This window comes from Notamacropus eugenii, chromosome 2 (assembly GCF_028372415.1).
Source record: "Notamacropus eugenii isolate mMacEug1 chromosome 2, mMacEug1.pri_v2, whole genome shotgun sequence".
Classification (NCBI taxonomy): domain Eukaryota; kingdom Metazoa; phylum Chordata; class Mammalia; order Diprotodontia; family Macropodidae; genus Notamacropus; species Notamacropus eugenii.
In genome coordinates, this window is record NC_092873.1 from 250,608,949 (window position 1) to 250,624,419 (window position 15,471).

At 37.9% G+C, this 15,471-nt stretch overlaps 1 protein-coding gene across 9 annotated transcripts in view; it reads left to right on the forward strand.

Annotated features, from left to right (window-relative positions):
- Positions 1–15,471, forward strand: part of ARID1B (AT-rich interaction domain 1B) — a 551,978-nt gene that overhangs the window by 484,453 nt on the left and 52,054 nt on the right. For 5 of the 9 annotated variants that reach the window (XM_072643769.1, XM_072643770.1, XM_072643767.1 and 2 more), the window contains 2 exons: positions 3,444–3,771; positions 5,607–5,735. In XM_072643769.1, coding sequence (XP_072499870.1) covers positions 3,444–3,771; positions 5,607–5,735 — 457 coding nt within the window. The remainder of the gene's footprint in view (positions 1–3,443; positions 3,772–5,606; positions 5,736–15,471) is intronic. The other 4 variants (XM_072643771.1, XM_072643774.1, XM_072643773.1 and 1 more) reach the window with 1 other exon arrangement.

Here is a 15,471-nt window from a genome sequence, read left to right on the forward strand (position 1 = left end):
CAAAGTGTTAGGGCTTTATCTTGCTTTAATGTAGCTGCTCAATTGTTCCTTTTGAGTAGATGTCTAGTCGTGGCTAGTATTATAGTCTCAGATGGGAATCACTGTCCTGTTTCAATTTTTTTTTTCCCAATTAATTAATGTTTACTGGACCCTGGGCAGAGAAGAAGTAATATTTTTAATCCAGCCAGTGTTCCTTGTGAGTAAAAGGGACCCTTAGGAAGGACAAGAAGACCTAACAGTCCTTCAGTGATTAAGTCAAACTGAATAACATTTCAGACTGACTTCTATGTGTCATTCTATATGTGTTTTTTCTCCATCTTTTCTTCAGTCCCAGAAGGCAGAAATAGATCTGAATTTATAGAAATATGATCTTGCGACATCACTGATTGTGGGTGGTAACTGTTCCTTCACACAGGCCTGTTTTCTCTCTAAACTCTTGTTTCTAAAATACTCTATATTCTTCTGATAACAGAAGGGAGAAGAAATATATGTGTGTTTACATATACATGTACACACATATTACACACATATACACATTTACATTTGTATATTTTTTTGATACCTTTGATACCTTCAGGAATCTCTTCTAAAAAATGAACACTATGTACTGGGTTTGGTATCTTTGAGTAACAGTAACCAGTGGGCTAAAAGAAAGAAGGTTCAGAGGGCACCAGAAAAGCAGTGGAATTCATAATAGCTTTTTATCTACATATGTCCATATATATTCAGAATTATAAACCCTACGATCATGAATCCTTAAGACGTTCCCAAATCAATCTGGCCGACTGACTCAGTTAATGATCATGGGATTAATGAGACTATTCAATTGATGGTTGAGAACCAGTTATTTTTGCTTTTTTCAAAGCTGTGCTCAAGCCAAGCATCTCACAATATGTCACATTGCTCATAGAGGAAACCAAATGACTCCTGTGCATACTCTGTATTCTAGGCAAACTGTCCCTCTCCTTGTTCCCCAAGGTTGACATTCCACTTTCCATGCCCCTGCCTTATTTCTCATACGCTCTTCCTAATTATTGTATTAACAATAGCTAGCATCCACATAGGACTTGAAGGTTTGCACAGAGTGTTACATGCATTGTCTCATTTTATCATCACAACACAACCCTAGTTGATAGGTGCCAATATAATGCCCCTGTTTTACTGCTGAGGATACTGAGATAGTCAGAGGTTAAGTGAACTGCTCATGGTCACACACCTAGAGTCTGAGGCCAGACTTGCTCTCAGCCCTTTCTGACTCCATGTCTGGCATTATACCCATTCTGGCATTTCCCCTTCCCTCAGCCTCTTAGGATCCCTGGCTTCTTTCAGTGCTCAGATGAGGTACCATCTAACCTTCTCAAAGTCTTTACTGATTCTCCCAGTTAGTAGTAGTTATTAGTGCTCTGCCTTGTATTTATTTAATTAGTGTACATGGTATATTTCTTACTCATGGGAAAATGTAAGGTGTTGAAGAGCAAAAATAGAAGCAGCCAGGTAGGACAGTGGATAGAGAACTTACCTCTATGGGTTGCAGCTAGGTGGCACAGTGGATAGAGTCCCAGCCCTGGACTCAGGAGGACCAGAGTTCAAATCTAACTTCAGACACTTGACACTTACTAGCTGTGTGAACTTGGGCAAGTCACTGAAAATAAAATATTGATAAAGAACTTTGTAAAAATTAAAGCATTATTTCCAGTGATTAGGATTATTACTTTTATTATCATTTATTGTTATTTATTATTGCCTTTGTTTTTTAGATGACTACCTCAGTGTCTTATGCATAGTAAGTGTTTAATAAATTTGTGGTGTTTTATGTTCGGTACCATTATTTTTTTAAAAGGTCATTCAAAGCAGTTGCTTTATGAATAGTAGCATCTTAATTAGTGATTCAGTAATCAATAGTCATTTTGTTAAGCACCTATTATGTGCCAGATACTGTGCTAAGCATTGAGGATACAAAAAAGACTGCCCCTGCCCTCAAGATGCTTACATCTAATCTTAAAGGCCACAGTATCAATAAGATCTCCTTCTTTTACTTAGCCTTTTAATATATGCTATTTCTACTTTTATTCAAAGCAATTTGTGGATTAAGAGTTGCCCAATAGCATTAGACCAGTTATTGTTGATATTAAACTAGGAATATTTGGAATTATCTCCTTCTACATTGGAGAACAGCTTTAACGATCAAGAGTAGTGGAGGCTTATTGTGACCATTTTTTGTCTTGGTTTTCCAATATGTTCTTTTCTTATCAAACACACATCTTCTGAAATAGCTTATCCTGCCCTCAAAGGTCCAGCACCTTTCACATGACCTCTGTCTACAGCCAGGCGCTGTCATTGAATTCATTCCTCGCTGTGCCCATCCCACTAAGTAGGTTTTTTAATTTTCTCTTACCATTTCCGCCAGTAACATGGCACATAGCTTACTCCAAAAACATTAGTACAGAAGTAGAGCTTTCTTTCTCTGCCAATATACATATACAGATGCGTATGCTTAAAATTTTGTTGTAATTGGGTAATTTCTGAGATAACATGTGGTAGTTGTCGATCACATAGAGAAGGAAAAGTATTAACCATGATGTTAAATAGTATCTCTGAACATAAGATAAAATTATATTCCTGAAATTATTTTCTCCAAAATTAGTTTAAATAAGAATGTGCATTAATTAATAGAGCCACCATTAAGAATTTTTTTATGTGGAGAGATGGAAAGAGGGCCATGCAGGACAGTATTGAGGGGAGCAGTGAAAGTCAAGGGGGAATGTGGCAAGACAGAGGACAGTCCCATAGTTGTCCCATGTCCTCTAATTGGGTGGTGGGGTGAGAACAAGTGGCATGGTAGCACCTTAGATTATCTAACTAGAATCACTACAAGAATGAGTGATTCATCCTGTGGCCTTACTCAGTGGAAGAGAGGGAAGAAAAGGCAAAGAGCACATTGAGAGACGAACAAAAGACATCAGGACGCTGGAGCTGGGGCCATTGAAGGAGCAGAGTCCTGCTACAAAAAGAGAAACACGTTCTCCCTCCCCTTCCATGTTGGTACCCTAGGGATGAGCCCTTGCTGTCCTTTCCTACCTATGGCTCTACCATTTAAGCAAAGACAGGAAGTTAGAAATTAAAGAAATGAAGGAAAAAAGATATAAGGAATGTAATGTTTTTAAACCACACAAAACACTGGTATCCCTTAAATGTTCAACCTAAATTTTTCTTGATGGTTACAATAATTACATCTTGTACTTTTTCATCTGATGTTATGGTTAAGGCTACTAGGATTTTTGAAGATAACATTTTTGACTAGTAGCTTGAATGGGGCCAAATAAAGAAACACTTAATAAGGGTAATAATTATATGTCGTAATTTCCAAGTTATTAAAATTTCAGCTTTCCCAATGAATATTTTCACAAGTTGCAAAATTAAATTTCTGTTTGCTTTTTGTTTAGGTAACTACTCCAGACCTCCAACATATAGTGGGGTGCCCAGTGCAAGCTACAGCGGCCCAGGGCCTGGCATGGGTATCAATGCCAATAACCAGATGCATGGACAAGGGCCAAGTCAGCCATGTGGGACTATGCCCTTGGGACGGATGCCATCAACTGGGATGCAGAGCAGACCATTTCCTGGAAACATGAGCAGTATGACACCCAATTCTCCTGGCATGGCTCAGCAAGGAGGTCCCGGAATGGGCCCCCCAATGCCAACTGTGAACCGTAAGGCACAGGAGGCTGCAGCTGCAGTGATGCAAGCTGCTGCAAACTCAGCTCAAAGCAGGTATGCTTTAAGGCAGAAATACATTTTTTTTAAGGGATTAAAGATATAGTTGCATAATTTTCTAAGATGAGAGTATAGTTATAACTGAATGTAATTTCTTCGCATCTTCTAATGTCAAACATGGTTTGTAACATAAAGATTAATGAAGTAAATGACAGATTACCTTCCACATTTAAAAAAAGGAAAAGGATAGTGATTGGCAAGCATCAGGGTGGAAAGTGCATACAGCTTTTGTGAGATTCATCAGGAAGCAGCAAAACCAGGTGCAGCTGCAGAGAGAGTAGACTTTGAATTGAGTTTAAAACAGCAAATATTGAAGACTAAGAAAATATAAGCTAAATGAACCCTCACTTCTACTCCTTTTCTATAAACATATACACACACACGCACACACACACCACAAAACTTTTGTGAAATGGAGAAATTCTGTGTGTGCATATGTGTATGTGGTATGTGTGTATACGTTTGTCTTTGTGTAAATGTGTAAAGTTTATATATTTTGTATTTTTATGTTCTGTTTTGTTTAACCAACCATGCTTCTCAATCCATCCGAGCTCAGATGTAATTAATGAAACAAAAATAGTTTCTTTTCACTTTGATTTCTTTAAAAAAAACAAAAGGCTTGTTTTGTAAGTAAGAATTCTAGAATTTATTTTGCTCTAGTAAAAGTAATATACCTTCAAAATAGGGCCTGTTCCAAAACTTTAAACTGCAGTAAGACTTTTGGGGCACCCTGTATCCGATTTTGATAAAGGGTAAATTTAAGTTTTAAATAAAGATTACTGGCCAAAACAAGGGATGATTGAGATGTATGTACCTGAACTGTGTTCCTAGGGAAAAGAAAAAAAGACAGAGATGATTATGATTTATATTGAAAAAAAATAGGGTCTAATTTATTTTTTAAATGTATTACTTGGTTACTTCTTTTCTAAAACCTGCTACTTTGGGAATGTAGGGACCCCTGCTGTCATGCTGTCTGCCTCAAATGATAGATTTCCCTTCAAGAATTGTTATAATAGCTCATCTGTTTTTATCTACATTATTGTTATTTAAACTCTACTAAATCCATGAAGTGTTTCTCTGAACCCCCACACCTATAAAACTTTAGAAGTTCTTTCAGTTAGATTTTCTATGAAAACACTGATTTGATTGTTCCAGTTAATGTTGAGGACTAAAGTACTGAGTTCACCATTACTGCAAATCAAGGGGAAAAAAAATCCCTTTTTTGAGTGATAGTGGATGTAGAGAGCCAAGACATTTTTAAAATTATTAAAAAGAAAGTAATTGAATTCATTAAACATGAAACATTGAATAGTGATCTGCCTGATACTTCAATAAGTGGGAAACCATTAGAAGGATGGGATGTCTGTCTTAGACTAAAAAATTTAAAACATTAATTCATTCGCATCCCCAGCAGTTTTCCCCTTGAATCAGTTTATGTATACATCTGTATACATGCATATAATATGCTCCCTCCTAAGTCCATTTATATAAGTGTGTACATGTGTACACGCACATATCAATATTTGCTTTCAGTTTTTATCTTTGATTAGTTAAGAAGTACACATTTTCAAAGTCTGCTTCCCATTTTATTAAAACCAGGAGCTGAAAAAGGACATAGTTAACAGGCCCTTAGAGTATTTAATAAAAAAATCAGAATAACCATTTTCTTCAATCCTGCTTCTGTCTAGTTGTATGGTGCAAAATATTGTGCCGTTTGAACTCGTGCTACAAACCTTCCACACTTGAAAGATGGAAGACGTGTAGTGGACAGGGTGATTCTTACATATGCTTCAGAATAAATCCAAAGAGGCTGTTCTTCTGTTCTACTTTAGGCCACCATACATTAGGTCGCCTGCTTATCCCAGCCAGTCTGGGGCTGGCGGACGTCCCATGTTTTCTTCCCAGCACCCCAACTATGGCAACGCTCAGGCTCCCATGATGCACCAGCCTGACCAGTACGGGTAGGTAGTAATGTAAACTGGACTTGCTGTGGGACCTTTGCAGTATTTTTTTGGTTTGTTTTTTTTCCTTTTTAAAATTGTTTATGACATGCCACATGGCTGCTGAAGAAATATCAATTCCAAAAAAAGTTAAAAGATTTAAGAGGAAATGCATCATAGAGAGGGTGGGGGGTGGGTTTTGTTTTGTTTTATTTTTGGTTTTTGTTTCAGTTTTTCATTCCTACTAACAGTTCTGTAACAGTGTGGTGAAAATCTGCATGCCACCTACCCCCATGTATATACTGCCCTTGCACGGCTTTTGGCATGCTGCTTCTCCCTCGCGCCTGAAAGGGAAATGAAGAATTTTATTACAGAAAGGAAAACCCAGTCCAGGCATCATTTTTACCCCCATTGTTGTCATTGTTTTGTCCAGGAACTGTGCTGTGCGACATTGTTATCATTACTGTGTTATTCTCATTACTACCACTGCAGTGAACCCCTTCTTCTCTCATCTCTTAATTCAGAGCGCAACTGTCCCATTAGACAAGAGACAGTAGAGGTGACACAAGTTATAAATGGGACTTACCAGGAGTTTCATTATTTCATCATTGAGCAAATATCTGTTCCAAAGATTTTTGTTAATTTCCCTTTCCTAAGGAGTTTTAAAGCTGCAGAAGTAACCAGGGGATGTGGGATGGGGTCCACAAAAACAGCTCATAAAACACAATTAACATTTTCCTTTCCAACTAAATTCTTTACATTCTAAGTTCTCTGCTGCCATATTCTCATCAGTTACAACATAAGAATTATGCATCGCTTAATTTCACTTAGGAAAGTAGCCGTGATTTCAGTTACTCTTTCCTCCCATCTCTTTTTCTATGATCAGGTGCCTCTAATGTCAAAAACTTGTCTCCATTTCTAGCCTACAATGTATTGTTACTAAGTCACTGACCAATTAAGAATTTCAGTTAGTAGTCTTGAAGCTAGTCCAGATATAATTGTTCCTTATATAGAAAGTAATGTTCAATGGCTATTTTAAAGATAATAGGGAGGGAGGCCCTCAGTGATTTATGAAGGGAAAATTCTTTAACAAATTCTGTTTATGCTCAGTTTCATTCTTCCCACTTGTCAGAAATACTTCATGTCATCTTTTTTCTAAGCTTTACACTTAGGTTACCTTTGGAGACAAATAAGTTTAGTTGCAAAACTATGTTCTGAATTCTAAAAACATCTCTAAATGAAGACTAAAAAAAATCGACATAAAATTTCTTGTAGCACACCAAAGTGTAGTAAGAAAATTGTGTTCCTTGTAGCAGTACCCTTCAAGGTCAACTCCTGAGTCAATAGAAAGAAATCAGTGTAGGGAAAGAAGCATTTATCATCAGCTACTAATCCATAGGATCTGTCCTTTACCAACTCAGGAGTCCCATTTAGACGCACAAAGCTGGTTTGGGTGCAGCTTGCCAAGCCACATTAAGCAGCTGTGTAAAATGAATTTAAATGGCATGCATCAAAGTAAAATCACTTCCACTGGGGCAGAAAATCAATGTTAGCTAACCAGAGCTGGAAGATCAAAATTTGAGTTTCAGCAGGCTATCTCCAGGTATAGTCCTTACAATAGAACCACCTCCTCTTTAATTAAAAATGAGAAAAAGGACAATTCCTGGAAAGCCTTGCACGTGAACCTCCTAACGTATGTCTAACAGAAGCATACAATCTTGCAGCCTGACCTCTGAGAGCTGTGGGGTTTTATCTTGTTGTACTGCAAATCTTTTCCCTTCCTTTCCTTCATGCTTCATCCATTACGTATATGTACTATTTACTGTCACTTAAAAAAAAAAAGTATGTTTGATGGCCTCTGTCCAACTGTGCTTTCAGAAACTTGGATTTTTTAAGAAGACTTCTGCTTTGCCTGTTTATAACAGCTTAAACACCACCCTTCTACACACATACACACACAAACACAGACACACACACACACAGATACTATCTGCTCGCTTCATCATATAAAGGTAACAACTGGAAAAGCCAGTTTTACTAAATTCTAGTCCCTGTTGGGTCCAATTGTAAGAATTCTAGGCCTTTCAGAAGCTCCCCAGTCAGAGTCTTTGTCATAATGGCACTTCTCTCAAGTCAGAATCCCAAAAGGGCTGCAGCAGGAGCAGCGCACAGGAGGCAATCGGGAAAGAGACAAATGAGTGACGAAGGTAGAGAGTGGGCATGTGCACGTATGGACGTCTGCAATTAGATGGAAACAGAAAGCTCCTATAAAAATGAAATAGTATGGCAATTATGCTTCAGACTTTCTTAGCTAGTTGGGTATAAGGCACCATAAAGGAAAAACACATAAACTTAACTCGTTTACGCAAGCAATTTTAGTAAATGCATTACTAGGAGTGGACACAGTGTAGGGATCACCCCCTCCCCACGTCGAGTAGGATAAGGCACTTTTTCGTGCCTTTTTTTTCCTCTCAGTGTCTTTTGAGGAAGAAATAAACTCATTATTTATGACTTGCTAATGTGATCTAGTAGATGTGGAATTTGGTTGTATAAAGATGCTATCTTTACAGGTATTATGTATAATTACCTGTTTTGTTCCCATTTTTACATAGAAGATGAATTGCTAAGTTCAACTGTCCATAGCCTGAGTTAATTTACATGCATATGAAACAAACTCTAGACCCTATCATTATAGTGTAGAACACCAAGAAACTTTGTGTCCTGATCTCTCTTTCCCTTGTCACACCAAATCTGCTTTATATAGGTTTTCTAGTAGGTACTAGGTCATATTTGTTTCCATTGTCATCACCATGGTGATTGTTCAGTTGTTTCAGTCATGTCTGACTGAATGGCACCATTTGGGGTTTTCTTGGCAAAGATACTGGAATGGTTTGCCATTTCCTTCTCCAGCTCATTTTACCACATGAGGAAATTGAGGCAAACTAGGTTAAGTCACTTGCCCAGAGTCACACAGCTAGGAAGTGTCTGAGGCCAGATTTGAACTCAGGAAGAGGGATCTTTCTGACACCATGCCCAACACTCTATCCACTGCACCACCTACCTGCCCCCTAGATCCCACTATCCATATACTGTACGAGTTAATGAAGATCTTCATTATTGGAAAGATGTTTCTGCCACTGTTCCTGTATAGATTTTTAACATTTTACCCTGTTCTAAGAGAACTGCAGAGTTTAAATTTTATTTGCCTCTAGGTTCTAAAAATTAACCTTGTTAGAAAATAGTTATTATAATATAGTCACTTCCCGCCAGTAAATCTGAATTCTTTGCATCATTCACGTATGCTCGCCTTCTTAGCTGCACCCCAGAAGGAACTGATGGCTCCGTAGATTCTGATTCAGATCCCTCTGTGTAGTGTAGACACTTTGCATCTGGACCCTATCATCTTGTAAGATGAAATGCTGTGATTGTACAGTTTCTGCCACTCAGATGTATTTGGATTCTTTTCTCCCTCTTCCCTTCCTTAGTCATCTTAATTGGTAGTGCAAACATATCTTTAAAAATCTTCATTGTTGTGTCTGACTGTTACATAAGAATTTGGTCTCCGAAGAGATGAGTTGCTGCAGTTACTCACCAGCAAGACAGTCTTGCATTTGGGAGCTCTTCCTCTATAAAGGAGAAAATGGCTGGGGACTCTGGCGGGTTCTGAATGACAGATGTAAAACAACTACATGAGAATGATGCAAATTGAATACTATAGATATTTTATATATCTTCAGATACTTTATTTTAGCCCAAAGACCAAGCAAGCATCCCTTTTTCTAGAGTCTCAATGACCCTCAGATAGAAGAACAATTTATAGAAAGAGCTGTTATGGAGAATCATATGTATATATGGGAAGGAAATTATATAAAATAAAATAAAATGATCTGCCTCCATTAGTACGAATTTATCTCTTAAGATTCTAAATATATTTCATATTTTAAAACCTTAGTGACATGCCTAGTACAGCGACCTGGGTGTTTTTTGTTGTTGTTTTGCTGTATCTGAATAACAAAATTGCTTTTGACCTGTTTTGAAAACATAAAATGCATGACCTGAGCCAAATCATCTCCTTTTATGTGATTGCTGAGTTTAGATCACCCAAAGCAGCCCATCTTCCAGCTCATAAAACAGAGCATTTTTCTCTGGTTTGTTTCACTGTTCAGAATCAAAAAACTCAAGCAACTGAACAATCCTGTTTTGCCAACTTTCTATCCAGAGAACACACCCTAATTTGATAGTTTTACCTTTTTTAAAGTCATATCAGGTGCCTTACTCACTGAAATAACTTAATTTTAATAAATTACATAATTTTTTTTCCCTATTTCTGTCACATCTATAAACTGTTAAACTTCTTTTTTTTACTCAATAGTTGTGAGGATTTTTGTTAGAATTAGTTAAGTCTAAAGGCCTCCTCAGCTGAGGAAAGTCTCTAGACACATTGTGGAGGACAGTCACTGTGTTATGGAGGAAGTAACTTCATGATTATGTAAAAGTAAATGAATAGAAGTTTGCTTCCATTCTGAGAAAAGTAATTTTTTTTTATTTTATAAATACAGAAGTGTGTTAGTAAATCTTGTTGTCTACACAAGATTGCTTGTGTCTTTGTCTCGTGCACATATTTTACAGATAGACATATTTTACACACTCACATACACATCTTTCAGCTGCCTTTCTTCAGTGTTATGCATTTATAATTCATATCCCACATTGTTGGTGCCAGCAAAGCACTCTTTCCATATTATTTTCTCCCTGGCCAAGATAATGCAGTATTGCTGATGGACTAGGAGCCACTGGCAAGGAAATATATTAATGGAGACAGTGCATTAAAATGTCAAAGGGAAAGGGGTAAAAAAAAAAAATCTTCAAAACATTTCAAGCCCTGGTTATAGCTGGTTTTTCCCATAATGGGTCCACATGCTCAGAGAATAGTGAGTGGTTGCATTGCTTAAAAGTTTAACCCTTTATCTCTTGGGCTGTTTGTTTCTAAAATGCTGATTAACTGAAAAAGATAATGAAAGTCACAGACAGAAAGTTAGAAAGACCATAATAGAATCTCCATTCATTTCTGTGGTTAAATGCATTCCTATATTTCTACCTTAATTTTGAGACCTTTAAATTTTGGAATCTAGAAAGATTCTCTGTAACATAATGGGGTTTAATGCAGGACCTCTGTATTAGCATGTGTCAGTTTGTATAGAATATCCCAGGAATAGTGATTCTTGGGCTTTGGGAAAATACCACAAAAACCTTCCATCAATCAGCCAACTAGTATTTATGAAATCCTATTGTGTGCCAGGCATTTTGCTCACCATGGTCCTGACTTAACTCTTAACCAAGGTACTAACAGTGTGTACATAGCGCATACAAAATATCCACAGAGACATCGTGACCACCCACATGCACATGTACACTTGCATGATTGCTAGTGTGCACAGCCCCAGAGGTGTACACAGTGTCTTGAGGAGGGACTTTTCAGATATAAGAGGGAGCAGGGGACAAGAAAAGGAGAGGCCAGTCTCTGTGAGGGGTCATCAGATAAGCAGCCTTTGCATCCAAAGAGTACCAGTTTTCTCCTAGACTGGGATTGTCATTAGACACTGATGCTAATAGGTTTCTTTCTGGGAGGATTTTGGACTTGAGGGTGGGAGTTTTTCTCTCTCTAATGGTGAATAATAAAATATGTTGTGAATGTGGCTAGCGTACTTGTGAATAAATATAGAATTGGAGCCAGCCATCAGAGCATTTCCAGTCTAGAGATTTTCTAAGGTTTCTACATAGAGATTCAGGCTAATGAACAGAACAAGATCCCCAAAGATGCTCTACTTGCTACTGGTACCCAGATACAAAAGCATGTGTTATAAAATTCTGAACCTAATCCAGTCTTTTAAAGTTGTTGGATACAAAGTTATAGAACTACTAAGTGACATCTATTTGTGAATCAGCTCATCAAAAAATACTAAAGTATGAATTAGAATGTTATGGTATGAAAAAGTACCATATGAAATAAAATAACTCAGCATTCTGAAAGTCCTGTAAATAAGAAAAAAAAACACCTCAGAATCCTCGAATGATAGTAAAGGAAAAGCAAGAGCTGGAGGCCAGATAAATAATGCATCCTCTTAATGCTCCCTTGGCCCCCCTCCTTCTTTCTTCCCAACGGAAAGGCTGGGAATTGGATGGATGGCCACCAGATTTAACTGGGAGCAGCTGGACTAAACTGATTGGGGGAAAGTGACATTTATATTCTTCCAAACTAGTCCTCTTGTTGCTTTAACTTGTTCATTAACAAGTTAGCAGAGATAGCAAGATAGCAGAGATTTTCAGTGGCTCAAAACTTTTGCCAGAACTGCAGTCAGAATTTCAAGTTTGTCTGTGTCACCTGTGATCCCAGTTCTTTTGACCATGCCTTTTTTTCTTGTATGTTCTGACTATGCAAAGCCCATCCCCCAGTGAAAGCCTACTCTCTCAACCAAAGAAGTCCACATGGTCCTCCCTGCCCTAATCAAAACTCTTATTCCCTTAATGCCATGAGGTATCATCTGCTTAAATAATTAAGGATAAAGGTGCAAATGAGGCTGAAGAGGAATCTTATGCCATTAGTTATAATAATTACATGTGTACAATATGCACATTTGCTTTATAGTGCTTTCCATACATTATCTTATTTGAATAATATATGAGGGAACTATTTTTGACCTATTCTCTACAAGGTGTCTAAGAGGGACCACACTTTATACCCCCAATCTATTCATCTCCACCTTCTCCCCCCCCCCCCCCCATTTTTCAGGTAATAAATCAGCATTGGAACTTCCATTGACACCGGTTTTCACCTTCACGCACTTGGCATGCCAAACCCTCAGTTCTCAGTTTAAAATAGAACCCTTAGGAAGAATGTAGTTATTGACAATAAAACTATCGGTCAGCTCAGAGGACCCTCCCATACACACACATTTGGCTTTCCAGAGTCAGCAGTGTGACTCTGTGATGTCAACTTCTAAAACAATTAGGCCTGTGGCTAAAGGTAATCTGTGCCTTATCTCCATAGTGTTGTCTCTCCTAAAATTTAATTGCCCTGGCCTTGATTTAGGATGGGTGGGGAAGTTGGTGGGTCTTCTGGAAAGGACTGATATGCAGATATATCTGTGAAAATGTTTTGTCATTTTTAGGAGGGAAGGTTTATTTCTGTTTCCTTGCTTGGGAGGATGGGAGTGGAGCAACCAAACCCTGAAGCGGTTTTCTCTGTCTGTAATCATTATTTGTGTTTAGGTGCTAGGTCTGTGAAGAAAAGGAGTTCCTTTAGCTAGGAGCAAACAACTTTGCTGGTGCTTTCTAAGTTTTACTAAATCAAAGTGATGTCAGTATGTAAGAATCACCTGAACATTGTCCTACTCCTGTCAAAAATTCTGCAGCAGCTGCAGATGATGTTGAGAACAATCATTGGTGTTAATGAGTGGCAGAGGATGGGAAGGACTCCAATATTCCTTAGCATTTACTCCTCCAGTCTGTTACCTGATTTAATAAGAGCTAGCATTTATACAGTGCTTTGAGGTTTGCAAAGTACTTTACCATTAATATCTCATTTTATCATCATGATAACTCTTTGAGGTAGGTGCTATTATTATCTCTATTTTTGGAGTTTGGGAAACTGAGACAGTGCAGTTAAATGTCTGAGGCTGGATTTGAACTCTTGTACTGTATGCTCTGTGCTACCTAACTGCCACAGTGTTAAACATCCTTTTAATTAGTAAACTAACTAATGTTTCTGACTAGGCTCCCTTTAGTGTATAAGCTACAGGGAAACTTTAAAAATGTCAAGTGATATCTCTATTCATGCTGCAGCAAATACTTCTAGGCATATAAGTACTTTAATCAAATTTGGAGTTTTTTGGGGGGGGAGGGGGGAGGAATGGGAGTGGTCTGTACTTCGGATTTCTTTGGTTTGGGGCCGTCCTGATAAATGGGACTCCCTCTGCTTAAGTAAATCTGCAGCTTACATTCCCAGAGATTATCTGAGGCACTGAGGGGTTAAGTGACTTGCTTGGGATCACCCATCAAATTCCGTTTGACTTTGAGGATGGTTTCATATGCATTATTCCAGGTAGCACCTCATGATTACTGGAATGACAAAATGATGTGTCATCAACTTTCAAAAGTTTGTCAGATAATGATGACTCCTTAGTGCAATTGTTCTTAACCCAGGGTCTACTCTCCTCCCCCCACCCCACCCCAGCCCGCAAAGAGTATGTGAATGGACTTCAGTCAGAAAATGTCCACATCTTTATTTTAACTATCCTTTGGTTTCCTTCATAATCCTATGTCTCTTATGCATTTAAAAACATTATTCTGAGAAAGGATCCAAGACACATAATAAGGTTAACTCCTGCCTTAGGGTGAAAGAAGTATGTAAACATAAAGATAAAATTTTATTTACTCAGTCTTACTTTCAAAATGTTACTTTCCCAACATTCTCATCTATGTAAGTGAACTCCTTAAGCCAGGGTTTCTTCGGGTGGCAAAACCCTAAACAAATGCCATCTTTTAAATAATGGCAATCTTTAAATACACGACAATTGAAATAAAGACCTTAAAGAGGATAGGATTTCTAGGCAGAAATGCAGCAGAACAGATTGTAGCCTTATCAATAATGTTGCTTTTCTTCCCAGAAAGTATTATGAACCGTATTTTACTAGACAGAAGAATTGTGCCATTTGCACCTTGTCAAAGCTGCATGTAGTCATGAATGCTTCAATTCATAAACTTACAAGTTTAATTAGCAGGAAATTAATAAATAGCCTGGAATTCTTGGGCAAGGCATGCTCATGGAGAAACTTGCCTATGAGAAAAAGACAGCACTTGGCTATCTGGTGCTGTTGTCTCCCTCGATATGCCGCTGAGCATCACACTGCTACTTTGAGCTTTCTGGCAACCAAAGAAAAATGCTTAAGGTGCAAATCTTTGGAGTGCCTTTGGAGATCAGGATCCTGGTTCATTTTCGTATGTCTGCCAGTACGCAGAACTTCACAGTGGAACCATGTGGCCAGGAGACTGAAGCCAGGGTTCACAATCCAGAGAGGTGGTTATCATCAACTCTTAATTACTGTAGGTCAGAGCCCAGCTAATGTTTTTCCTCTCACTCTGAAAAGGGAGTGCCTCTCACCATAGAACACTCTTAAAGCTCTATGTCTCAGGTAGTTGTGAGAGAAAAAGCGAGGATAATTAATCAGTACTTTGGGAACAATTTCAGGGAAGCCATTTTGGTAAAAAAAAGCTAGTTACCTGATAGACATCAAAAAGTGGGGTTAAAGGAAGTGACCTCCAAGATCCCTTTCATCTCCAGAGTTTATACATGGAAAAGAATCATTATATAGACCTACCTTATAAATGTATATGAAAGAAACTATCTTCTTTTGGAGGAAAGAAGCAGGGCACAGTGAGCCTGTGGCTTTTTAAAATCCATATAAGTTATCATGATTATACATGAAAAATAACTCTGGGGGGCTGTAGGAGGGTATGTCTGTATCATAAAATCTTTCATAAGACATAGAAAAAGAATATGAGTATTGATTTGCAATGCCTAAACTGTGCCCTACTCACATTTCAAAATATTCAGCCACACATTAAAAGGTAAAAATGAGGGAGTGATTGTTCTTTTCAGATTCCTAATAATCTCATAATAAATACCAGAGAGTATTACAATAGTAAATCAAGAATTTAAATCAAGAATTTTTCACACTGCCAACCCTCAATCTTAGGA